Below are 26107 nucleotides of genomic sequence, written 5' to 3'. Positions count from 1 at the left end.
AGGTGATGAACTATTAATTAAATTCCAAAGTTAATCTATGTTCCCTTGGGCTTATCGAACTCGAGCTCGTACTTGGATATGAAATACTGCCTCACGTCGCCGTAGAATAATATATTTTCCTATAGAAAGATAATTTCTGAAGGCGATTTATCTGTTCTTGGAAATAAATATATCCCACATACTCGCAAGTGTACGGATATGACGCAGAATTCATCAACATAAATGTTAAAAATATCAATAAATATCTACATATGTATATAGGAGTACGAAAACTCTCAGTATTTACCCAGTGGAGACCCCAGTGTCAGTTCTTATCAAATTGTAGGTCAGGAATAACGAATGCGCCTGATTGGTAATGCATTTTATTTAGTTTTCATTTTTGGTGATTAATTTTTGCATACAATATACATCGAATCAAGATCAAGTCAAACTTAACGACAAACAGTAACGTAACATATAGATAGATAGATAGATAGATAGATAGGTTGGATAGTCAGGATAGATACATACATATTTGAGCTGGTAGATATGTGGCGATAGTTCAGTTAACAGTTAATAGTTGAAACGATAATCAAACATACATATATAGCAACAATGAACACAGCAACTATTTTGATATACATATACTATAGGTAGTATCTGGTTGTCCTCTAACAGTTTTCCATATAATTTCTCATGTAAATAACATACGTATATATATATGTTGTTGTATAGAATATTGGTTGATAGTGATCGGTAATCACCACTACCAAAACACACGTGTCACTAACATTTCGAACAGACAAACATATATATCCTATATAGTATATAATTTCCACTGCCTTCTCCTTCTTCTTTATTCTTCCTTCTCCCCCGTTTCAGACCCGTACTGGGGCGTATGTAAATTTATTGATATGTATTGTTACGTCTCAAGTCTATACGCGTACAATGATTCTCTCTAAATTCCTCTACGTTCGTATTTCGTATTTCTCAGATATGTATGTATATATGTTCCTCCAAAAAGCCTCTAGTTACGGGTATAGTATACCATTTTGCTCTCTAAAACATCAATATATATATCTCTAGTTATGTGTATATACGATTAATAATAATTGTTTCAAACGAACCAACAACGAAACTTTCAGTAACAAGCGTAGAGATACCATAGTATTTTTTTTGGTTTAGTATTTTGTTGATAACTCTGAAAGAACACAACGCGTAACGAAAGTATTGCATACTTGTGGGCGGCACGGCCAAACTGCTTAGATAGCTGGTTATGGGTACAGTAAACAAGAGGTTAAGCTCGGCTAATTTAGTTTTAGATAATGTCCACTAATTCATATTTACGATTACAATACGATTACATATATTGCTGCATAATTAACACACTCAGATAACAGCGTTAACGATTTTTCGCGCATAAAATTGCTCTAAAACATTTAATTGACTAGAGTGGCTCTACGACCATCTACGAGGAGTACTTTTGTCGGTTAGGGTAGGGACATGGGGGCATGTAAAGCAATGGGTTTCAGTTTGTAGCAATATGATATCATGATTGACATTAGTTTTCGATTTCGTTCGGACCCAACCCGCTCGTTGGGTGGGTTCGCTTGGTGGTGCTTGGTCACATATGAAACGCCAAGACGTCAGATAACCACAGATTTACATTTAGTTTCGTTTGCTAACTTGCTAAGGTACATTTACTGATATGTTATGTTTTATTCGTGTGGATCACTTCCGATCCCTTCAATTCTGCAGCAGATCCCGCATTATGTCCAGGGAGTCCTGCAGCGACTTGGCATACCGGGAGGCACTCGTGTCCTCGCACGAGTAGAAGGCTGACACACAGAAGACGATCTGCTCGGGCTGCGGATTGTAGGAGCAGCCGTATCCACGTGGCGTCACGGGCCCATAGCCCATAAAGCTGTCCGTGCTGCAGGCAACCTGTTGGCGAGGACGAGGCGCATTAACATCACAGGGACACGGGACCCATGAGGGGGACAAGCCATGGCCTGGGCTCGACTAGCCGATACGTACTTGTGCAGCGGGGCAGTGCTGTGCTGTGCTGTGCTTTACTGTGGTGTGGTGCAAGAATTGATTAAGTGGTGCAAACAGAGGTGCGAGAGTGAAAGGTGCGGGTGCGGGTGCGGTTAGGTGGCAGGAGCTGGCTGCAAGTTACTACCTGACTGGTGGAGAGCAAGAAGCACTGCGAGATCTTGTAGGACTCGTCCGTGAACAGCTCGTGCAGTTCGCCGGTGACCTCCACACTGGCCTCCCGCAGTCCCAGCAGTGGTATGTCGATGCCGCTGCCCAAGATGTTCTTGACCATCACCTCCGTCTGACGGGCCACGGCGCAGCGGAAGAGCTCACGCAGATGATCCTTCTGTAATTTGGAACGATGAGATGGATATCATCCTCGTTGAATGCTGGAATTAACGGGGGATACCCACACTGTAAATGCTAAACGTGACCTTGCGGGACTCTTCCTCATCCTCGCGATCGCTCTCTAGCGTCACATTGGCGCCTTCCCCCTGACACATGGCCTTGGCCCATTCCAGGGCCTCCGTACTGGCCGCTCGAATGCAGTCCACACGTCCCTGGCAACCGCATAGAAAGATAGCAAATAATTACGATATTCAGCCAATACCATCACAAATAAGTGGGTAAAGTGCGTAATACTTACATGCAAGAATCGCCTGGTGGATGCACTCTCATAGGTGGCCACCAGACGGCCATAGAGCTTGTAGTGCGCCAACTGCAGGGCCAGCTGGATGTACACATCCGGACTGACCTGACACGACTTTATGAATGTCTTGCCATAGCCCCGATAGCGGTAGACATAAAAGTCCAGATCATCGATGGCCTTGTCCACGCTCTTGGCGGCCTGGCCGAATCGCAGCTGGAGCTGCGGCCCCTCCACATGCCACTCGAGACGCTCTGGCGGCGGCAGATGGTGCTGCGGCAGACCGTTGTCCTCGTCCGGATGGTCGACAATGTTCTTGTAGATCTTCTCCAGCAGCTGCACCACGGCAATGCCCTCGGATGTGGAGTGCTCGTAGCAGAGGCCCCAGGTGCCGTCGGTGCAGATGATGAGCTGTGCGGAATAGAACAAATGTTATCCATTCGAGGAAGGAGTACCCTAGAAGCTCACCTGCATGGTCTTGTCAAACCAACGATTGCCCGAGTTGTAGTCACTGCCACCGCCGTGGATCATCTCGTGGGCCATGTTGGTCTCGTCTCGGTCCCCGGCCTTGTGCATGGTGGGCGTGGCTCCGCTGAAGCCGCGTGCATTGAAGTTACCGCCCAGCGGCTCGTCCAGGCACAGCACCACCTGGGCCGTCTCAATCAGCTCCAGATTGCGCTGATTGCGCTCGTCCGCCTGCAAAGCCTCGCGATCCCGAGCCCAACGTGTCCTCGGCTCGGCGGTGAGCAGGCCAACGGGCACTGGCTTCGCCTGTAGACAGGGGGCATCGCTCAGGACGTAGAGGATCTGGGAGGCGATCTCGCTCTCGGACAGCTTACCGCGATCGGAGGCCTGCAGCACCACGCAGTACATTTGATTGCGGCAAATGACAACCACATGGCGATCCTCGTCGGTGGTTCTCTCACGCGACGGCAGGTACTGGGAGTCGCGCTCAACGCCGGGCCGGCGACAGGAGCCCAACAGACGATAGTACTGGGCCATGCAGAGCGGTTGGTTCTTCTCCCGCGAGGCGGCCCGCTCCAGCGGCAGCTCGCCGCTGTCCAGCATTTCCTTGTGGGCCAGAATCCCGTCCAGCAGACGGGCAGCAAAGTGGGCCACGTCGTGGACGGTCTTGAAGCGGCGCGGCGGGAACACCATGCCAGGATTCGAGTTGATCGGCAAGGGTATGCGCACGTTCATGTACATGTCGTTGAGCCAGTAGTAGTAGGCCTGCCATGGGCGAAATGGGTGCAAATGAGGTGTAACATGAAAACCATATTATTGGAGCCATTTCCGTTCCATGTTCGACACAAATTCAATTAGGCCCCAAATTCGGTCTAGCTCTGGGTGGGGCTTAATGATGCGAGACGTTCGATGTGGGGCGATGCGATGCGATGCTGGGGCATATTTTTATCACACCTGAATCAGACCTTATCAGACATTCCGCGAAGAGATCGATAGATCACTGATACGCATCGAGATGCGGAGCACTATAAATAATGGCATCTGGTCCGATCAGAAATCAGTACCAGTACCAGTACCAGAGCTCCCCTCATCATTCACGGATAACCAACGGACCACTTACCACAACAGCCAGCCACAACATGAAAGGTAGGACTCGTCGCATCCATCCAGCCATCCAGAATATCTAAGAAACCATTCCCGACTCCATTCCTCCATTCCTTGCAGTATTTGCCCTCGCTCTGCTCTGCCTGGCAGCCGTTGCCCAGGCCCATATCAGCTACAAGCTACAGTGCGCCCGCGGCGAGATCGGCATCCGCTGGCCTAGCTACCACAGCAACTCCGAGTACTATGTGTGCCAGGGCATCTACGGCAGCCAGCTGACCATCCACTGCCCGGCCGGCGAGGTCTTCAGCTTCGTGCTGCAGCAGTGCGCCTCTCCCTCCCAGTATGTGCCAGCCCCGCCAATCAACATCCTGCCCACTGCTGCCCCCATCACAATGACCGTCGTGGAGGATGCTCCTCCAGTGATCGGTGCCGGTATCGCCACTTCCGCTCACAACCAGATCGAGCAGCATGAGACCGCCGAGCACCATGAGATCGCCGGACCCCATGAGCACCACGAGCAAAACGAGCTCCACGAGCTCCACGAGCACCACGAGCACGAGCACCAGACCGAGCAGGAGGTTGTGGCTCACCCAATTCCCCCGACCCCAGCCCCAGAGCCACCAGTTGTGGAGTCGGCCGTCAAGCCAGCTTCCGCCCCTATCCCCAACAAAGGAGTTAAGAAGCCGGTCGTCCCAGTGCCCGCCAAGAAGGCCACTTCCGCCAAGAAGCCAGTGGCTCCCATCCCATCCAAGACCGCCAAGAAGCCCACACCACCCAGCAAGGCCCAGAAGAAGCCAGCCACGGCCTAAGAGTCCCATCCGGATCGCCAGTTCAATGTCCATCGTTAAAGCAAGCGGAGTTCCATTCACAACTCAAAATAGCAATATAAACTAACTAAATATCTATCGACCTGCAACCGGCAAAAAGGCAAATTTACTTTGGAAATGGGAAAAGAAATCGGGAATCGAGTCAACAAAGTTGTACCTTATCGGGGAGGAGAGTCGAGTCAACATTTTAATTGATTACGATTTCTTGTTATTTTCGGAATGCTCGTTTTCCGATAGGCACACGCTGACATTTGTTTCCGATAATGTAAAATGAAAAAAAAAGGCATCAGCTAGGAACAAGCTGTCTCCCAAGTGGAACGGAACGAACCTCTAATTGGGTTACCAAATCACCAGCATTGAATGCCACCAGGTGGGAGGGAGGCTGTAGGCATCAGGAATCTGTCACTCGAGCGTTTAAATTACCATCTTAACATCCGCGGAGAGCACAATGTGATTCCCAGTGTAAAACGCTTCTGTTATCTGCGTGCCGTGCCAAAGATAAAGTGCCAAGCATTTCAATTCGGCAGAAAAGCCATGAAGTCATTGCCATTGCGCAGGCCAGACCCCACTCCGTTCCCAGAATACTCGTAGATGATCTTCCGCAGTCATGCTAATTGTCATGGCAACTCGTATTCCTGCAGAGCAGGGAGTCGGAGTCATACCCCAGTAGTTTCCGCCATTCGTTATCTTCGTTCAGGTGGAGAAGATTACCAAAACTTCCAAAGGCAAAGAGAGAGAGAGAGAGAGAGAAGCGAGCGGTCTAAGGCGCATTTTAGTTCAATTGTATCGTTCGAGGCGTTTGGCGTTTCTGATTTTAATTTCGCACCCTGCCTGTCATGAAGACATGAATTAATCTAGAAGCGGGCTGATTAAAAATGTCTAACATGCCCGATTCGGCGGCATAAAAAGGCTTTGCCACGGGCTGGGAATGCATCAGTGATCAGTTAGCCGAGTTAAGAGCGAGTCAGTCGAGCCCCAACTAGCAGCAATATGAAAACCGGTAAGCCCTCGCCTCAGCCTCAGCCTGAGCCTCAACAGGATACAGGATTCCCGACTTAACTATCCATCCATTCATCTCCATTTCCCCAAAGTGATCTTCGTGCTGGCCGCCATTGTGGCCGTCAATGCCCAGAATACGTGTTACAGAACGCCCGTGTACACCGAGAAGATCGATCCTGTCGTCTGCCCGAAAGCCGGTATAAAGCTGCCCAACTACGAGAATGCTTCTACCTTCTACCAATGTGGCAGCGTGGGAACAACTGGCACGCTGACCAGCTGCGCCACCGAAAACTACTTCAGCTACGTGATGCAAACCTGCGGACCGTGCGAGTCGTATTTGCCCTCCACTATTTGCTCTGCTCTGCCTTTCAACGCCACATGCGTGCCCATTGGGTCCGCCACAACAGCACCACCAGCCACCACTGGCTCCACCGCAACCGCCACCACTGTCGCACCGTCAGTCAGCACCGCCAGCACTGCCGCACCAACCGGCAACGTCACCACGGCTGCCCCAACAACCCAGGCACCCAGCACCACCTCAGCCGTTCCCGAGCCACCCACCGATGCACCAGGCTCGACCACGGCCGGTGACAGTGGCAATGATACACCTTCGGGCACCACCATCTTCATTCCCCAGCCTCCCTCCCCCGGTGAGAGCAATGTCCCTACTCCGGTTACGCCCGTGCCCACTGCCCCGAACATTGAAGTCACTCCCCCAACCGTCCAAAATGCCCCTGCTCAATAGAATGAAAACAACAATCGTTCAGTACTTCCGCCTTTCAGCATTTTGGCATGTATGTATGTACCGATATTCCCTGAATAAAGTGTTCGCAGAACAATGAGCCAAACACAATCCCGTTTCCCGAGCAAACCTTACCCAGTTGTCCTCGACCTCGCGCTTGTCCAGGAGATACTGATGCAGTCGTCCGCCCAGGGCCTGCGGTGCCGTGAACTGCCTGATCAGCTCCTTGGTGTGCTCCAGCTGCGCCGGCGTCGTGATCGGCTCCAGGGCGCGCACATAGTCGGCCATCGTTTCCTCCAGCGGTGGAACGGGTATCTTGGGTAGAGTCTGCAATGGATAAGGTAAAGGGTTCACAATTGGTAAACTTAAGGGTGTCCTCGCCTGCAAAAATTTCATTTCATTTCATGTCATCTCAAGCACTTGGCGAGCTGGGTATTCCTTTTTGCCCATTTCCCTTATTTCCCTCATTTGTATGCATGACATTACCGAGCTCCAAATAGAAAGTTACCAGCTCCTGCTAGCTCCTGGCAGCTCCTGCCAGCGGCAGCACAGAAACTTTATCCCCGAGGGAACTAAATTTCAAATCACACAAAAAGAAGGGAAAGAAATGGCATTGGCACGAATCTGACATTGTCCGCCCCCGGTTCTTGAGTGCTTGAAATTTCTTTCTTTTCATTCACCCCTGGGCTCCCTCGGTGATCTTAATTGAGAGTTTTGCTCTTGAAATTCCCCAGTCACTGGGGGGACAAAGCCCTGCATTCCAATCTATGTCCATGAATCTGTTGCAGCTCAGTCGGTCTCTCAAATGGGGAAACTTACGTGTACGAATATTTCAACCTTCGGTTTGTTCTTGCTGGCGTGGAAAACACAATTTGCCACTTAACAAAAAACAGTCGAAACGTTGAAACGTCGAAACGTTGAAGAAGTGTCAGCATGTCGTTGACTTTCCCAGCTTCCCCGAGCTCAGTTTTCAAAGGTAGCGACTGGAACTCCTGCTCCTGCTCCTGCTCCTGCTCCTGCCCCATCGAATACCCTGCATATCCTGTCACTCGCTTTTGTCAGCCTGTCCTGTCCCCCCTTTGCTTTGCCGCTTTACAATCTCTATTTTTTGGGGGTTGCTGCGGCTGCTGTGCTTTTTGTCAGGTGAGTGTGGGAGGGGAGGGGAGGGCTGGCAGGTTTTTGCCCAAGTTGTGGGCTGAGAGGAGGGCTCGCAGGTTGGTTGCCAGGCTGCCGTTGCCTTTCCCCAAACTGGTGCCGTACAAAAGCGCTTGTTATTTGCATTTGTAATTATAACAAACAGGATTAGTCTGTCTGTCTGTGTGCACTGCGCTGCGTTGCGTGTGTATCTGTGTATCTGTGTTCGGTTCGAGTTTGTCTTTGAATTATTCAAGTAGCGGGACTAGCGGGTATGTTCAGCCTTTGGGCAAATATTGGACCTTTTGGTCCCCTTCGGCTGCAGCAAAAAAAGAGAAAGGAAATTGGAATTTGTTTAATCAATTTTACTCACGTCAGGGAATCCAAATTCGTCTACGGACTCGGCCGTGGAGAGCCATTTCTTGGGAATCGACAGAATCGAGTCTCTCCATCCTAGAAGAACAAAGAAAACAAACACGAGTCGATCGTTGATTAAGAGCTTGTTGAACAACAAATTTAATTGTTGTGTAATTTCATTGTTCAGTGGTTAAGTGAGGGTGCCACACGGTAAACCGATACCGACACCGATATCGAAAGCTAGTTAATCACTGTCACAAATATCAAGTGCCTGCGCCGCCGTTTAGCTGGTTATATCCCAAGAAATACCATGTTATCATCGTCTAGGAATGACAGCCCGCCGAAGACCATTGACGTATGCGTCACCGTTGAGATTGGAGCAGAGAAACTCCACAAAACTAGGGCGCATTTCTGGGATCCGGACAACCCTTGGTTTAGCTTCTCTTTATCTTAAGTTCAAATTACTCTAACCTTGATTGCCCCACATCAACTCAAGAACATGCCACCCGAATACAGACACACACGCACACACTCGGGATTCAGACAAATTCGTGCAAGTTTGCCATTTATTGTCTTGGCCAGGCTTCCGCTAACGAAATGCAATAAAACTGGGCAGAGGAAACTGAAAACTCTTGAGCTTAAACCCTCGTCCATTTCCTTTCGGCCGTCCGTCTAGATTTCCCCCATAAAACTTTCGACTGTCATTGATGTAACTCAACTGTATAAGCACTTCCGGTTGCCATTCGCCACTCCCACTCCCACTGCCCCACCATCCCCCCTTTCTCGAGTAGCGTGTAGCAAATTTCCGGCATTAGTTCGCATGGCCCCGAGTGAGGCTGCGGCGCGATTTACGAGTGTTGTCACTGTCTTTGTATCTCCCGACAATTTCCAACATACAATCAGCAAATAAAAAGAAGAGAAATAGATACCGAGTACTTCATTCTAAACTTAATCTAAGATCTAAGATAGTTGTATTTTTAGCTATGAAGATTGTTTGAATATCTGAAGTTGGAAAGGCTTCCTCCTGGATCTCTGCTGCGTATAAAAATCTAATCAAAAATGGTCGTCAGTTGAGAGGGAAAGCCAGTAAGTACATATATCGAGCACTTGACCGCTTTGAAGCACTTCCTTTCTGAGTGGAATAACATGGCCAGTCAGCTCGTACCCACCTTTTGAAGGCACCACAACGACAATCATAATGTTATTAATAAAAGTTGTTCTATGACAATATCGGGATGAAAGGAAAACGAGTGGAAAGGCCATTCTCTCCTACTCCAACTGGGGTTAGCCGTGGCACGCGTCGCCCCCACAACGATGTCATATTTAATGCAATTTATTATCCTTTTTTCATTATCTCGCTAAAGATGCCCCAACCAAGCCAACCAGGCCAACTAGCTGGCGGAGGTAATCACACAATGGAGTCACGTGGCAGCAATTTGAGCGTCCGTTCGCTCCATTGTTGCCTGTGCTGGTAAGAACACCAGCACCAACCACAAACCAGCCGAAGCAGAGCCGCCACATCATACCCATCTGCAAATTGTAATAAATTGTATTAGGAAGCGGCGTAGAGGAATTCAAATTAAGTAATTAAAGCTCTGGTTTGGGGACATCTTTGGGGTTGGTTGCCCTGCGGGATCTGGCTAATATTTTCCTCTTAATAGAGCAAATATCAATTACTCAGAAAGAGAAAAACCTCCGTGAAAGTTGTATCTCTCGAAGCATAAATATAAATTCTAATTACAAAGTTTTCTGGCCCGTTCAGGGCGAAAGATGACAGGATTTCCATCCATCCAGGCTAAATAACTATGAATTGCTGTCGACGGTAGGATGTTCCGGCTGCCATTACCTGTACCGTCAGCACGAGTCCTGGCCTGGGTGTGCCTTGCTGCTGGCGCTGACAGGCTGCAATTTAAAACATGTTCCATTTGGATTTCGAGAGGCAGCCAGCGGGGAGCATCACCTTCAATTATATGCATTGACATAGACACTTTTCCAATTGATTGATTGATGGCCGGGATTTCTGATTAGGCAGACAGACAGCTAATCAGATATTCATGCACCATTACAAAGACAGACGGAGCCCAGTTCCGGATCCACCCCCAGGCAGGCATCGTTCCCCTTTTTCTGTCAGCTTCAATTTGTTCGATTCTGTCGGGTTTTTGTGCCAAATCATGATTCGCCTTGGACCGGGCCGTAGCTTTGCGGAAGAAGATCGATGCATTATGATTATGAGCCGGTGGAGAGATGGGGAATACTTATTCACACATTGCCATTCACAAAGCGGGGGCTTACTTCCAACACGCCTCTTCTTTAAATGCCGCTCCAATAAAACGCGTCAGTAAACCGAGCGGCTCATTATTAAGCTGCAAAAATCACGCTCGAAATCATAGCATTCCGCCCATGCCCATGCCCATCCCCATACCCATAGCCCCCTCCACATCCACAATTCCCATTCCATTTCTCCTGGGCCTCGACAGGCAACTGCTGCCGCCTGTCAGACAATGCGATAAAAATGTAATCCCAATGAAAAATAATGTTTCTGCTGGCATGATTCCAATTTAGCAACAGTCAACCCCAAGACCGTAGCTCATTAGAACGTAGCCGGGAATCGCATAGAACGGCATGGGATGGCAGCTGCTAACCGAAGCAAATGAAGGAGAAGAATTTAAAAAGGCAAAACAAATCCGTACCCAAACGGAGTACGGCGTGAGGCGGGAGTGAGGGAGTGAGGGACAGGGACGCGACACGTTCCGACTACATAAAACACCAGCGGAACAAGCTGTGACCCCAACCGCAGTATTGGTGCTGGAGCTGGTACCAGACCGGGGTCCCCTGGATGGATGCTGGGTTCCTGGATGAGGGCTCGAAGAGGGTCATAACATTGTCGAAGCAAGCCATGAATGAATGGATGAATGAATGAGTTTTTCCTCCTTTGTTCGGTTTGGCTGCTCGTAAAGGGCTTTATTCCCTTCAAGGGTGGCTGTCCTGTCCGCCGCTGTCGCCCTCCGCACGCACATCACAATTGAGCCGTAAATCCTTTACGGTCTTAGCGGCTGTGCTGTTGTTGCCCGTACTTCGTTGCGCTTTTGTGGCCTGTCTTCGCTTGGCTTTATTTTCCGTTTCTGTTCGGAAAATGCCTGGCATACTTTTGTGCGCCAAACTCAAATTAACTGCCGCATTGAGGCATTGGAGATTTTTGTAATTGTTCGAATTGAAACAAGCGTAAAGCGCAAATTGCTAACGTATTGTGGCTGAAACAATTGTGGCCGGAATCGGGAGCAGGACTGCGACTGCGACTGCGACTGCTGCCACTGGCACTCATTGACTTGGTGCCCTGTTTGCGGCTTAGCTTCCAGTTTCTCGTAACTTTTTCCAAAAGATATGCACACACACAGACACACATCGGAACACCTCTGGTTGTGGCTGTGGTTTCTGGTTTAGCCTGAGGGCACATCCTCCCCCACAAAAGTAAGAAACTTTTTGCCTGCCCGCCTGCCCAGCCTCCTCCTGTATGCTGTTCGTGACGCAGCCCAAAGTTGCTAATGGAAATTGCAAACATAAAATCATTTTCCACACGAATCTCTGGCCCCAGGGCACGGACACAATATCCCAGTCCACGGGAACTGCAAAGTAACCCCCAAAAACAGGGAGAGAATCGTGCTGAAGTTTTCGCTCCACCTTTACTGGAATCGATGTATGTACAATGTGGCTCGATTTTTATCCGACTTGAAAGGTACCTCAGCCAACCTACCTCCCTCCCTCCCTGCCTTAACCGGACATGCTCATCTCCGTGCCTTTCATTAGCTAATTAATTTCATTAACTGCTAATAGATCGGATGAGCTGTCCGTTTGCGTCTCTGTCGCCATTGAAAGACACTTTTTCCATGGTTAACAATTATATTTCAATAGTACATGTTTGTTTTTGTTGGAGTGTGTGTGTGTGTGTTGGTGTGTGTCGCTCTGTAATTATTCAATATCGTTCCTTTATAGCTCTTGCCAGTGCTTATACATTCGGTTATAGCTGCTGTTGGTTGTTGGTTCAATTCACAATTCATAACATATGTCTTTGGCCAGAAGCACTCGCCCAGAAATTTGAAATTCTCATTGGATGCAGTTCAAATACGGTCATAAATTCATAGATTCATGTCGAATGTGTGAGTGGTTTCTGTATTTTTATTTGGTAAGAAATATCCTTGAAATGTCCAGCAAAAGTGAAACCAGTTTAAGTCAAATTTCAGACATATGACTGGTGGTTGGATATCCACTGAACCGCCGTACTTCGAGGATATTTTGAGGGTCGGCAGGCCGAACCAGTTACTGTTTTCTATACCATTCTGTATACATTTGATTATAGAAGAGATTTCGGGGGTATACTTTGAAAATATTGTATGCTCTAGCTATTTATTCGATCATTGATTCGCTTTCGTTTTGATATGCATAGCATTTAGTTTTCAGTTTTCATTTTTGGGGATAGTTACGGTCTGTCGATATTCATCTGATACAAACATAATTACGTATAGAATATAGATGGATAGACTTGGAAATTGAACAGCAACTTTACAGATTACAGAACTGGGATTTTCGGATACTTGTTAGAGTTAGAGTAAGAGTTTTTTTTTTGTTTCTGCTTACTAATCTGGTATAATTTATAGTTTCCACTGTTTATAATAATAATTATTGTTGTTTAATATATAACAGAAACGTCTATAACATTAGTCGAAACGAAACTTCAAAGACTTTCCTATAATTTCGCTTATACAAGTCGTATAAGTATACGATTATGTACGAGTATGGTATGTACTTGAAACACCTTGATTTACACTTTGACTCTGACCAAAAATTACATTCGAAACTAACGATATGTCTTATATACAATACAAAACTGAACTGTGGGTCTTTGTCTTTATCTTTGCGTACAAACTCATTCCATTTCTTCTAGGGGATACATTAAAATTTTCTAAACTTTCACACAACACATAGAAACTGTCGAGAGGCATTTGTTATACATTTACGAAAAAATATAAATTATCTTTCTGTGCTACGAACTGATTTTGCTGCCCAAAGAATATACCTATATCGTATAGTAATTTCCTTTTTGTTTTGGATATTTAATATTAGTTTCTCGTTAATTATTAATAGCGCACAGTTGTGTTATGTTTATTTATATAATTCATATAATTTATATAATGCCATTGAACATTTAACACTTGTAATACGCAGAGTATAACTTCATCGTTTCTTGTATTCCTTTTCATATAATCATATACTAGTTTATCATACATATTTATTAATTTATACTCGTATTTATATTTATATTCATATGCTTGCAACACATTTAGTGGATGCATTCCCGACGCTCTTACTCTTTCTGTAAGTTATTACACATTTCCGGCACTATCGACCCCTAACCCAGGAGTACTGGGTTAACTACACTATGATGCGATGGTTATTATTAGCTTGTAGAAATATCAGTAAACCCAAGTTGGAAGATTTTTCATATACATTATGCCCTCTGCCCTTGCCTGGCATCTATCCATTTTAATCCAGCCACGGCCCCAAGTGAAATTCAGAAGAGTAGAAAATGAATATTCGAATATATCGAAGGAAAGTTTGAAAGAGAAGTGAATACATGGTCATGACTCTGATGGAAGCTTTGGATGATTTTCCAGGCATCTTTCAGAAATATTGCTTTTGGGTTTTACATTTATGTTTATGGTAAATATTTGTGTGGTTACTCGCATTTAAAATTCTATTGTTAGCTACTTAAACAAACATTCTATTGATAGTATGGTACATAATTCTATATTCTTTATTGACTATTTTAATTACTGGTTTTCTATTCTTCATATATATATATGTATATATATGCATATATAAATATGTTAATTTGCTTTAGCTCTCTATTCCTCACCTCTTCCTTTGTCCTTCCTTTTAATTGATACTTTTGATGGGAGATTTTTTCATGAGTTTAATTCATTTTATAGTTAAGAGTATTTCTACAGTTTCTGTAAATATGTAGAACTGTGTGTATATTCGAATTGTGTATTAGTTTTTCTCTGTAAAATAATTGAAATTGTGAAATGTGGAACAAAAAGCTTGAAAATATGAAATCGAATTATGAAAAATATGAAAATGAATCGAAATACGCATATAAAAATATATAAAGTATTTCTGATCTTTAAGAAAATAGATCACTTCCACAACTGAAGAAATCAAAATCGAATATAGAAATATATAGTTATAATTTTTATTAAAAAATACAAAATCAACAAAATGGTAATATTTAGGAACTACATGAGAAAAATGGGGATATGATAGATACAATTATAAGCAGAATACCGAAACATAAAAACGATTTCCATATCCAAATTAGATCTTCTTCATTCCCAATATTTCTAGAACAAAACTCGTAGTTCCTTGAAAATCAGTGCATTTCACGTGTATACGAGTATTTCTGTATGCTAGATCCTATGTAGGCAAGCTGCTTTAACCAATTGCTCTTGTAATTCATAAGATATATATGAATATATTTTCTGATAGCAGTTCCATAATGGCCGTTTCACTGATATGCTCACCGATATAGAAAGTCTGAGATATACATACGTAATTGTAATTGCTGACTAGAACACATTTGAGAAATGTACACAATAATCATATGCTGAAATCCATATACGTATGCATAGTTGTATGTATATAAAAGATCAGTTTGCTTATCGATATATATATATATATATTTATATATGTATATAGATTCCACTAAAAGGTGTATAATATAGGGACAGTAAACTGCCTTCAAAAAAGTGGTGCCATCGAAATGAATCAAATATTTTGTACGAGTACTACTATATGCATACAATAATCGTTTATCTTTAGGCTTAGCTTTTCGTTTAACTTTATCTTATAGACAAGGTACACACATTTATGCTATGCTATAGATGATCTACTATGGCGGCCGAGTCCCAGTCCTCTGATTGGAGGAACAAGAACCAGCGCATTGCTCATAGAGTCATTAAGCAAATAATAATTGATTGGTAGGTAACTATGAAACTTTGAATAATTTCAAATTGATTTCTTCGGTTTCGGGTTTCGAATTTCTGGTTTTTGTATAAGTTATGTACAGTCTATGTACGACCTAAAAGTAGGGGTGTATGTCATCGATATGATAAGATATATATATGTATGTATGTATAGACTAGTAGCAATAAGTAATATCACTTTTGGTAATTTTAACAGGCGAGCCATCGAGACTCTGATATGTATCGTTACCTTGGTTGTGTCTTATGTTGCGAAAACACTAAACTCAAATTCACGTCCCTCTTCTTCTGGTTTAAATCGGAAATAATATGGTTTGTCTGGTCACGAAGCCACTCTCGGACCCAGGTCCGCCACAATGACAACCGAAAGAGTTCCTTTGTTCAGCGGCGGGGGTAGGATTTCGATTTTTGTGCATCTTGTGATATGTCTGCGATATGGATGCCATTGCCTGTAGGACGGCGGCACTTGGGTGAGAGTGGTCCGGGTCCAGCTAAGCCGCTTACGACTAAATTGTATACAATATATGTGTATATATGTATATGTATCTGTGTGTATATAGTATCTGATATATGTATGTATTTGATATATAGGTAGGCCGGGGCCTGCTCCCACCATTAATATACCTAACTAAGACTGACTTTGGTTTCTCTAGCTTCTCACTGACTGATAGACACGAAAACGGCTGCTTGAGTACTGAGTATAGGGCATAGGCGTCCCGATCGGGCCGGGCCGCTCTATATAGCTGCTATATACGCTGCTATATGTAGTTTTTTCAACTTCGTGTATGATACAAAACGTTGGTGCTGTGTGCATGGCATTAACTAGCTGCTGTATTAACTATCTGCATGTCATGCTTGTTATAGTGTACGTACCACTTGCCTATTGTATGTCTGTGTATATAGAACTATATATATATACTATATGTACATAGATATGTACATATAGTAGGTTCAACAAATAAACAAACGAATAACGAACGAACTGTGCAAACACTGCAAACAGAGATGTACAAATGAAAACATTAATTAGATCTAGGCTTTGTCTCAGACAACAGTTTAAAATCCTTGTCTGAAGGGATTCGCCGGTGCGCCTGGACCTCTGCTCTGCGACTGCTGCTGCTGTTGCTGCTGCTGGAAGGGATTGGCCACTCGTGGCTGTCCCTGCTGCGAGTAGCTGCCGCCCTGCTCCTGATATCCCGGCTGGTAGCCCTGGTCCTGCTGATAGCCGCCCGCCTGCTGGTATCCCTGCTGCTGCTGGTACTCGTACTGCTGATCGTCCAGATTGGTCTCCTGCTCCTGCTGGTACTGCTGGCCGTACTCGAGGTGGTTCTTGACTTCGCCCTCGACTGGCTTCTGGTCGTGCATCACGTAGGTCTGGTACTCCTTGTTGGGCGGATCCTGCATCAGGATGTTGGCCTCGTTCTCGAAGGGCTTGAAGTCGTAGATGTTGCGCAGCTTGCGTAGTACGGGCACATAGGCCAAATTCGAGAAGGCGATCATGAAGTTGAGCGCAGTGAATCCAATAGCCTCTACCACGCCGCCGGCGATGATCGGGCCAACGGCGTAGGCGATCGAGTATGAGATGTCCGCGATCGCGTAAATGCTGCCGTATACGGACACGTAGCGGACGTCCACCAGGTAGCCGAGCGTCGGCAGCAGGGCAGTGTCGATGAGCGCGATGCCGAAGCAGATGACGCAGATGGGCAGCATCAGCATCTTGTAGCCGGTGCAGAAGGGTATGATGAAGCAGGAGAAGCCCTCGAGTGCCAACCCGATGGCAGCCATCAGCCACTGGTGTTGCGGATACTTGCGGGCCATCTTCACTGTGATTACCACGCCCAGGACGTGCGGAAAGAAGGCGGGCAGCCAGACCATGCCGATCTTCCAGTTGTCTGTGGTCATCGTATCCTCCATCCACAGCGAGATGGTGGGCTCCAGGAAGGCCAGGGCCACATTCGACATGGTTAGTGCTCCGGCACACACAGCAATGTAGGGATCCATGAGGAGGCGCCAGATGGGAATTACCTGATCCTGGACCTCCTTGCTCTGTCTAATCTGCTCCTTAAGGGGCTTCATCACTAGCAGCAGCATCACGCCGTCAAGGGCGCAGACGAAGGCCAGGATCAGGAAAGGGACTTCTTTTCCGGCAAACTGGTACAGTGCTCCGCCGAAGGGTGGTGCCACCAGGCAGCCAAAGCTAATGAACGCCAGGGCAATGCCCAGCGCCTGCGATCTCTCGTTCTCTTCGGTAAAGCGATCGGCGATCATGGCCAAGCCCGCTGTGTCCGCGAACGCCGAGCCGGCGCCCTGCAACGAGCGGGCGAAGAACAGGACGCTGTAGCTGCTGCCGCAGGCGAAGACGGCCGTCGAGAAGAACATAATGGTGAGGCCAATCATCATGGGCAGGTCGTAGCCGATCTTATCGATGAGGCCACCCGAGAACGGATTGACCATCAGCTGAACGATGGCCTTGGAGGCGAACAGTAGGCCCGTGGCCGAGTCCTGGCCATGGTGATCGTGGTGCACGGGTATGATCATGCCCGTTACGTTGTCCCGCAGCGGGGGTGGCGTCGGGCCGTCGTCAAAGTTGCTGATCTCGCGCAGATAGTCGGGTATGATGGGCACAATCACCATGTAGAGCATGTTGTCCAGCAGCAGGGCTATGGACACGATCACCAGAATAAGGCGGCGCTGGTTGACCGGCTCCTGGATCTTCTCCCACACGATCTCCTTCACCTCGCGCAGCTCCAGGTTGATTACAGGTATTTGGAATGAGGCCATATTGTTAGCTGCTCTTACTTAATCTCTCAGGTGTATTATGAGTTAATCTCCTACTCTCGTTCTGCTTCCTGTTTGCTGTTGTGTTTTGTACTCAGAAGTTACCGTCCCTCTACTGCTTTCTCTGCTTTAATGCTGCTTTCTGTGGAGCTCGAGGCCTGTCAAATTCATGGTCACAGCCGGAAATTGCTTAGCACTGGCTACAAATATGGCTGCTTCCGTTTCCGGTTTGCTAATTGCCCTCCCTTTTGCTTTTGTTTATGCTTTGAGGTGGTTTGTAGTTGTTGCTGTTGCTGTTGCTGTGGTGTTTTACATGTTTTCGTGTGGTTGTTGGAGTTGTAGTTGTAGTTGTAGTTGAACGAGTTGTGGGCATGCCAGTGAACAACCTTTAACGACACAGAAACAAGATTTCGTTAGTCTTTTCGTTCATTAATTAATGAATAATCCATCTCTTCTAATCCTCGCGATCACTCGCTCGCTCTCATCCTCCCGCTAACTAGGATTCAGTTTGTTAGTATTTTTATTTTTAGTAATTCGATTGCTTTTATGATTGAAATGTTGTTTCTGTGTTGCAAAAGGCTGCCTGCTGGTGAACAGAAATTGTATTGTTAGGATTAGTTCGTGGCATGGGCGCGCACAGCATTCGATTCGGATTCGGTTTTACATAAGATTACATTTTCTTTTCGAGTGACACACATTTCAATCATAAAACAAATACCGAAAAAGTAAGTACATTCTACAATTAAGTCATTGAATATGCCGCCGTCGAGCAATGATTATCAAGCAATTATTTTAATTGGATTTTGCGGCAAATTCGCTTCAAATGTGGCCATTCATTCAAATGGGCTTGCTCGGATGGAGTCTGTCCCCAGCCCAAGTGGAGTGGAACGGAGTGGATTGAAGTGGAGTGCAGTAGAGTGGAGGACCCTTACGGCCACGTGGTTGTACTCATTGAACCCCGAACCCCGAACCCCGAACCACGAAGCTGAAGCCTACACTCTGCTGTAATTATAATTATTGCTTTTCCGCACAAAAAGGTCGTACACTCGACCCACACGCAAGGGCCAGAACTTGAACTACAGGAAAGAAGAAAACAAAACACAGCCCAACACAGGATCCAGACTTTTTCCAGGAAAAGTGTATGTTTTCATCATTTGGGATTCACTCTTTTAAAGATTCTTCCTCTATAGTGTATGGTGCGTGTTGGCTATCAATGCTGATCCAATTTCAACATTTATCTAGCTTGTATCGCCCTGGCAGGCCCACGGCTAGGACCAGCCACCCCCAATCGGAAAACACGAAAATGCGACGTGTGCAGGGTATAAATATGACTACCTCTCCAGCCATCCATCTCCCCCTGCTCCCTGCCCCCTGCCCCCTGCCCAGGGCAGAGCCGCCCCCTCATCGGGCTTTGGTGTATGCGAGACGTAACAAAAACATTTCGTTTTATCATTAAATTTTCATGACCACGTTCGTGTATTTGCGCCGGTGCCCCCAGCCGCCTCATCAGCCTTGGGTCCTGCCTTGATCGAGGGCGGGTGCACACCCCACATGCACATATCATACCAACGTACAGATACTAACAGCCCCCGTAATGTCCGTGAGTCAATTATGTTCTGTGGCTGTATGTGTGCGAGAGTTTTTTTTGCCAGAGACTTTAATTTTTGAGCTTCCCCTAACTACCATAATGGGACTGGGGGGAGGCCTGTGAGCACTGTGGGGCCTGGGCCAGGTGGGGTGGCCGCCGCACTTGACCCTGTGGGAGGGGCTGGCTAGCGCTGGCGAGCTTTTATCTGAACCAGGGGTTGTTCGCCAGCAGCTCGTCGGCAGCGGCTCGAGTCAAGTGCAGAAACGTGTGCCTACATGTTGATTGTAGCAACACACCGTTCCAAATACTCGTATCTAAAGGAAAGGAAATACCGTGCAACATTACGGGTCTAAGCACACACGCAGCATAATTTGTATTCACGCTTTTATAATTTTATTGATTTTTCCGCACTGTCTGGCAAAGGGCCTCGTGCGGACAGCTGACGAATTTCCCAGCATTGGGTTTTGGCTCTCAGTTTCTGTTTCTCCTCGCACTGTGGCCCCCACACTGTGGCTGTGGCACTATTTGGTTTCCTTTTCATGTTATGCGGCAAACCCAGGAGAAGGAGCAGCTTCCGACTGGCTCAATTAGTCGGCAGAGCATTCATATTTTATGCAGCTTCCACCGCAGTAAATTATGGCAGGGCATGAGGGAAGGCGAGGGCAGGCAACTTTAGTTTCTGCTCTATGCCGCATTATTAATGTACCGCCTGGGGCTCGACCTGCTTCGGGCTGCAGGTGCTCCGACCGGAGACGACTGTCTCCACATGAAATATTCAGTTCAAGCAGCTTTAAGATGAGCGATGAGCATTTCTCTGACGACTTTGAATGGATGCCCGAATGGAAATTCAATCTACTGCTGCCGCCAGACAACAAAGTGCACTTTCGCTAGCCCCAAAATGGGATTTTCCGACAGCGAAATGGAGTAAAGGAAATTCCCAGCATTCAGGGGCTTAGAGTTTCACCCACTTCATAGCCAAGATGATCCTCGACTTTTGCCGCTTTCGGTTCCCGCTGCCATGGGAACACTCGCAGCCTGCTGCTGCCATACACATTCTCCACAGGAAGACCCCAACAACAGTGCTCGGGCTGTTTGCTTTCCCTGCGGAAAAGGGGAATGAAATTACATTCAATTTTTTTGTTCTGTTTCTGGCTGCCTTCTCTGCGGGGGCGTGGACGGTGTGGTGGGTGTGCCGCCGTCGTCTGTCTGACGAGGTAATCAGCGTAAAATAAAATTTCATTTTCCTGAAGGGTAAGACATAAAAAATGCGATACAATATAGCAAACATTCTGGTCCCGACCTGGCCCGGCCCGGCCCAGTCCGGCCTGTTTGCATTCACAATGAGATGGCAGGAAAAATAACAGACATTTTTGGGAGCTTTGCCAGGGCAACAGATATTCTGTTTTATGTATATCATTAAAATTAATAATCTAGAGAAATGTCCTCTGCTGATTTTGAGGGGATAGTGCGGTGTGGGCGTGGGTGCGGGGTGCTGCTTGCTTAAATAAACAGCAAATAAAAAATATATCATAATATTTATGGTAAGCCGCATTTCTCACGCTGCCTGCCACTTGACAAAAGGCAGTGGAAAATCCTCACAAGTGTTCGACCTCCCCAACCCCCTAGATGGCAACCCAAACCCTCCTTTGACGGGGCTTGTAAAACTCCCCGCAAGTGTTGTAAGCTGCTTTGTTCAAGTGGCGGCCTTGCGAAGGGTTGATGCGGCAAAGTTCTGTTATATCCACACTTCTGGGTCTGGGCCTGGCCTGGGTCTGAGGAGGGGTCCCATTCGACAGTGTGATACAAGAGTTTACCAGACCATTCTCTTGTGTTCGATTCTATCGCAACCTTTGCTGCTCTCTGGCTGTATGGGTGGTTCGCTGAGGCGTGTGCGCATATTTGTGGTACCCTCACAATCCCACAACCCAATTGTAAGTATCTAATGAACTGTGGCCAGCTAATGAGGCGCCACCTCACCTTGTGCCTGCCACTCCGGATCGATTTACTTGCAGCCTTAGCCCCCTTTTCGACTGCCAAGTGTTTTCTCGGTGACATTTCTGTTTCAAGTTTAATTGTCTTGTCTTGTATCGATTGCCTTTGTACTGGGTTAACTGAACCATCCAGGCCAGGCCAGGGGCTAGCGCATTTGTTAATTGCAAAAGTTTCGAAAACGAAAACGGAAAATGGAAAACGGAAAATGCAAAACGGAAAATGCCCATTTTAAGGTCCACAAAAACCCTCTCCGGCAAAGACAAAATGTGTCCGTGTCCGCAACCCTCTTCAGAGGATGGCTCCCTGCTTTTATTGTTGCTCTGGCCGATGCTGATGTGCTTTTATCAACTCCCAGCGGACCAGCAGCCACTTAGCCCGAGGATCCATTTCAAAACTTCCTCGTATACTGGTATTCATGGAAATACAGAGGAGAAAGCAAAAGGCAGCGCTGAGGCGCCATTTTGGCTCTGATGCTCTGATGGGGACCGCGGGGCGTATGAGCATCGTGGCCCTCTTCGTGGGGATGCCTATAAATCAAAACATTAACTGGGCGGATCCGGGTGGAGCCTGGAGCCCCAACTACGCACAATGGGAGTTGTCTACAATAAAGGGAGTGACTCTCAAAATGTTCTTTTTCTCTCCGAGTGCGAGTGCGTGTCTAATGTGCGTGTCTTTCGCACACATGTGCACTTTTGCTCGTCCTCGACAAAACCTCCCTAACGTGGTCAGCTTCTAGCCTCGGATTACAAATTGATTTGCACATAAATTACTTGGACCTGGAGCATTTATGGCCCTTTGTATGAACCGAAAAAATAAATTACCTTTATGTTCATACTAAGACGTTTTCCATTCGACAGTTAATTCTCTCAGGGTCCACAAGTTTTGGCCAGGCACATACTATATATAGTTTTTGATTAATAGTAGAGACTGTTCTGTCCTGTCCTGTCCTGTCCTGTCCTGTCCCTCTATCAAATTGCTAATTTCAAGCATCGAAAATCCAGAATCCAGAAAATGTAACCATTTGTAGCCGTGCAAATGCGGAGCAATCAACAACACCATCAGCGCCCGGTTTACGACTTTTGATGTCGCTACTCCTGCTCCTGTTCCGTGTCCTACCCTGCCTGTGGAATCGCCCCCCTTTCTGCCTCTGATGGCTCAATGTTCGCAACCCTCGAGAAGCCGGCCTGTTCGGGGTCCTGGCCCGGCTACGGCTCCGGGTCCCGGGCACACTTTTATCAGACAGCATCAAGACAAATGCGTTACTTGTTTCTCGTTTAGCTTATTACGAGCTACCTTCCTGCCAGCCTTTGTTTCTGGCGTTTCCATCCCCTCAGGCGGTGGCTGGGTCTGGGTCTGGGGCTGAATCTGGATCTGGATCTGAGGCTGTGGTGGCTGGGATGATGGGAGGATGTGGAAGTGGTTGGTGCGCCCCCTTTGTTTTGACATGAAACCGCTATGAACACATCAGCGCTACAAACGCGTCTACAAGGCAAACAATCTAATGACAACGGCGCTCTCTTGTTTGTATTCGTGTCGTGGCTGCCTATGTTTGTGTGTGAAATTTATATTTATTGCCTTCATTATGCAGCAGCCGCACTACCAGGCAAAATTTCTGCTCTGTGGCAGGTGGCAGGCGCATGGTCGGTGGCTGGCTGATGGTGCCTTCACATTGATGAGCCCGAACTAGACCCGAGCCAAGGCGAGAGTTGTAATGATTTAATGGGACAACCGACACAAATTTGATTAGTCTGCGCAATCTAATAAAGAAATCTGCTTGCGTTTCTTGCCTAATTGTTTGTCAATTGCTGGCCGCAAGAAAGTATGACACCATCTGCAGCCAGCACAGAGATCGTTAAGTCATTTGTGCCTTGACTACGGCTATTGATGGGTTCAAGAGGGCCTAATAGTGCAGAAAGTAGCCGAAATGGTTTTGGCAAAGAAATTATTGATTAAAGGAGTATATTCTGATGCCTTCCCTAGAATTTGCAACATCCCGAACTTGTAGTATTATATAATCTAAGAATATTATGCATGTTCTTCGACTTCGATGTGTAACATAGCCCATGGTTCACGTTAAAACACTTTAACAATCCCTAAAGTTCTTCGGTATCATCGTTTCGAGAATACATTCCTCTATACATTAGCCCCAAGTGTTCCATTAATTTCAAAAGAAACCCTATATAAAATATGACAATGACGAGATTTACGAGATACTGAGATAAGAAAGTCATCCGATTCCGTGGTTAGTTCTTGATTTAGCATGAAAGAAAGTTCCTCATAGAAGAGCTCATATTCTATCCAGAGTGTACCTATGTAATTATACTTAAAACTAAGAACATTTTGATCGATTCCCTATTCAATTCCAAGTGAGTTTTTCGCTAGATTTGGCTTTCTATTTGCCATGGCACCTGGTTTGCCCTCGTTCGTGTTACATAAGAAGGCGCTCTAGCAGCTCACGAGGTAGACAGCCTAACGGTGACTGTTCCATTCCAGTTCGTTCCGTTGCGTTCCGTCCATTCAGTGAAAAGCGAACCTACGAGAGTCTCATTTTTGGGCCATAAATAAAATGTGTCTACCCTGTGAAATGTGGCAAGTGTCGAGGCCCACACACCCGGACACACAGACACATACACCTTATACAGTATATACAAATGTGATACGCTATATATATAGATATAGGTAGAGCAAAGGACAGCGCTGGGAGGAAGGAAGGAGGCGATGACGAGCACGAGCACGAGGACGAAACTCTTTGCACAGAACTGCTATTCTGCTGTAGTGTTTGCTGGCGAGATGTTGTTTAGTTTTAATTATATGCAGTTTTAGAGGCGTCACGTTATGTAAGCACTCGAAATAAATGACAGAGGCACTCGCTGGAGGGCAGAGAAGGGGGCTGGTGGCTGGTGGCTTACCTGTGTCGCTCGGTGTGATATTGCTGAGGCGATGGGTGAGGAAACCGCGCAAATTGGAGACAACTCGCTGGGGCGAGTTGGGCCCACTGCCAATCGAGAAGCTACGCAATTTGGAGAACAGGGCGGCAGACTCCGCGCCACTGCCCGCGGCGCTGCTGTTGCCCTCGTTGGACGCCACGTTCGCTCCGTGCACTGGGATCCTTTTCCAAAGGGGGTTTTTTTAGAGCCTTTTCAAGCGCGCGCGACTTTCTTCCAAGGATTCTTGGGCCGACTTTTCGTTTGACGCGCTGTTATGTAAAACGAGGGAAACGCTCGCGCCAATCCACACACCGAACACACTGACACTCTACCCGTTCACCGTTACCACACCGTGCGGCGGGGGGTGAGACACACAACAAGAAGCAAAAATCTCTCTGGCAGCACCACCAAAGGACAACGACAGACAGACAACGACTACGAGGCAGCAACGTGCGTTGTATCGTCCGGGCAGGAGCAAAGGTAACTTCTGTCTGGCACTGGCGCTGGCTCTGCCGCTGCTGCTGCTCGGCTCTGCTTTGCTGCTTTGCTGCTCTGCTGCTGCTCTCTGCATACACCGTTATTTTGTCGGTATTCAGCCTGGAATGTCTGAGGCGTCTCCGTCCGCAGCCCCTGGCCCGCAAAGTGTGAGCTTTCCACGGCGCAGGATACGACGCATGCGCCTCCAAGGGGCAGTCAACCAATTGGCTGAGCTCTGGCGGAGCTGCCTCCGCGGACTGCCCGCCTCGCCCGTGTTCCCAGGCACATTACTCTCGCCCAGTTGAGCACATTTGAATACATTTGTATTCGCGCGAGGCGAAGAAAATCAATTTCTCTCAAACATTCGTACCTGTCTGTCCACTCTCCTCAGCTCTGGCTCAGGTTTTTCTCAGTTCTTTTCTTTTCTTTACTTGTATTTCCTTTTCTTCTCTATACTGTTCCTATGCGTGTTCTGGGCTTCAGTTAATCGTAGCATACATTTTGGGGCTTATGTAAGGCAGGTGTGGGTGGGTGTGTGTGTGTGTGTGTGTGTGTATGGGAGCTGGTAGATTTTCTTCTTTGGCCCAAAAGAAATCACAAACACAATGTAATTATTTTACAACAACAAGCCAGTACTGTCAGGACGATTTCTTTGTTAATTCCAGCAATTGCCCAAACAATAAACACCAATTTCTCTTCCGACAGTCTCTATACTTAGATTCACATGTACTTACAAGTACCTCTCAAGTGCCTCGAACAATGGACTTGGACTCGGACTCGGACTCGGACTCAGACTCGGGACTCGGACTTGGACTTCTGATTAATATCTGGCGAGGACTGCAATGCAGAGACGGTGTCCCAGCCTTTTGTTATATTTTTGGGCAACACCAGCCACGCAACTGTCACACAATTTGCCAATTTCATTGTCATTTATCATCTGACAGGCACTTTCTGCAATTTATCAAGACTTAACTTGTGCTCCCCGGTTCAAAGGCCACGCATTTACGCCGAGATGGGACTT

General features: G+C 46.8%; 4 protein-coding genes across 4 annotated transcripts; 2 read left to right on the top strand and 2 right to left on the bottom strand.

Moving 5' to 3' along the window:
- Window positions 1–362: 362 nt before the first annotated feature.
- Window positions 363–24805, bottom strand: LOC6588486 (choline O-acetyltransferase; the record flags this gene model as incomplete). Its single annotated transcript, XM_026987531.1, has 8 exons — window positions 363–1923; window positions 2162–2362; window positions 2430–2576; window positions 2663–3073; window positions 3131–3892; window positions 6935–7126; window positions 8307–8386; window positions 24592–24805. Coding segments are annotated over 8 exons (2205 nt in total), but the record flags the coding sequence as incomplete, so codon positions are not given.
- LOC6588487 lies at window positions 3917–5146 on the top strand. Its single transcript, XM_026991610.1, has 2 exons — window positions 3917–4273; window positions 4352–5146. The coding sequence occupies exons 1-2, from the start codon at window positions 4162–4164 to the stop codon at window positions 5038–5040; spliced, it is 801 nt and encodes a 266-aa protein (XP_026847411.1). The 5' UTR covers window positions 3917–4161; the 3' UTR covers window positions 5041–5146.
- Window positions 5272–6905, top strand: LOC113566347 (peritrophin-55). Its single transcript, XM_026991619.1, has 2 exons — window positions 5272–6058; window positions 6150–6905. The coding sequence occupies exons 1-2, from the start codon at window positions 6049–6051 to the stop codon at window positions 6800–6802; spliced, it is 663 nt and encodes a 220-aa protein (XP_026847420.1). The 5' UTR covers window positions 5272–6048; the 3' UTR covers window positions 6803–6905.
- On the bottom strand, window positions 16381–24653 carry LOC113566344 (vesicular acetylcholine transporter). Its single transcript, XM_026991604.1, has 2 exons — window positions 24592–24653; window positions 16381–18488 (listed from the first exon to the last, which is right to left on the bottom strand). The coding sequence occupies exon 2, from the start codon at window positions 18103–18105 to the stop codon at window positions 16381–16383; it is 1725 nt and encodes a 574-aa protein (XP_026847405.1). The 5' UTR covers window positions 18106–18488; window positions 24592–24653.
- Window positions 24806–26107: the final 1302 nt, after the last annotated feature.

This window comes from Drosophila persimilis, unplaced genomic scaffold (assembly GCF_003286085.1).
Source record: "Drosophila persimilis strain 14011-0111.01,24,50 unplaced genomic scaffold, DperRS2 tig00000000-arrow-pilon, whole genome shotgun sequence".
Taxonomy (NCBI): Eukaryota; Metazoa; Arthropoda; class Insecta; order Diptera; family Drosophilidae; genus Drosophila; species Drosophila persimilis.
This window is presented reverse-complemented; position numbering and strand designations above follow the sequence as displayed.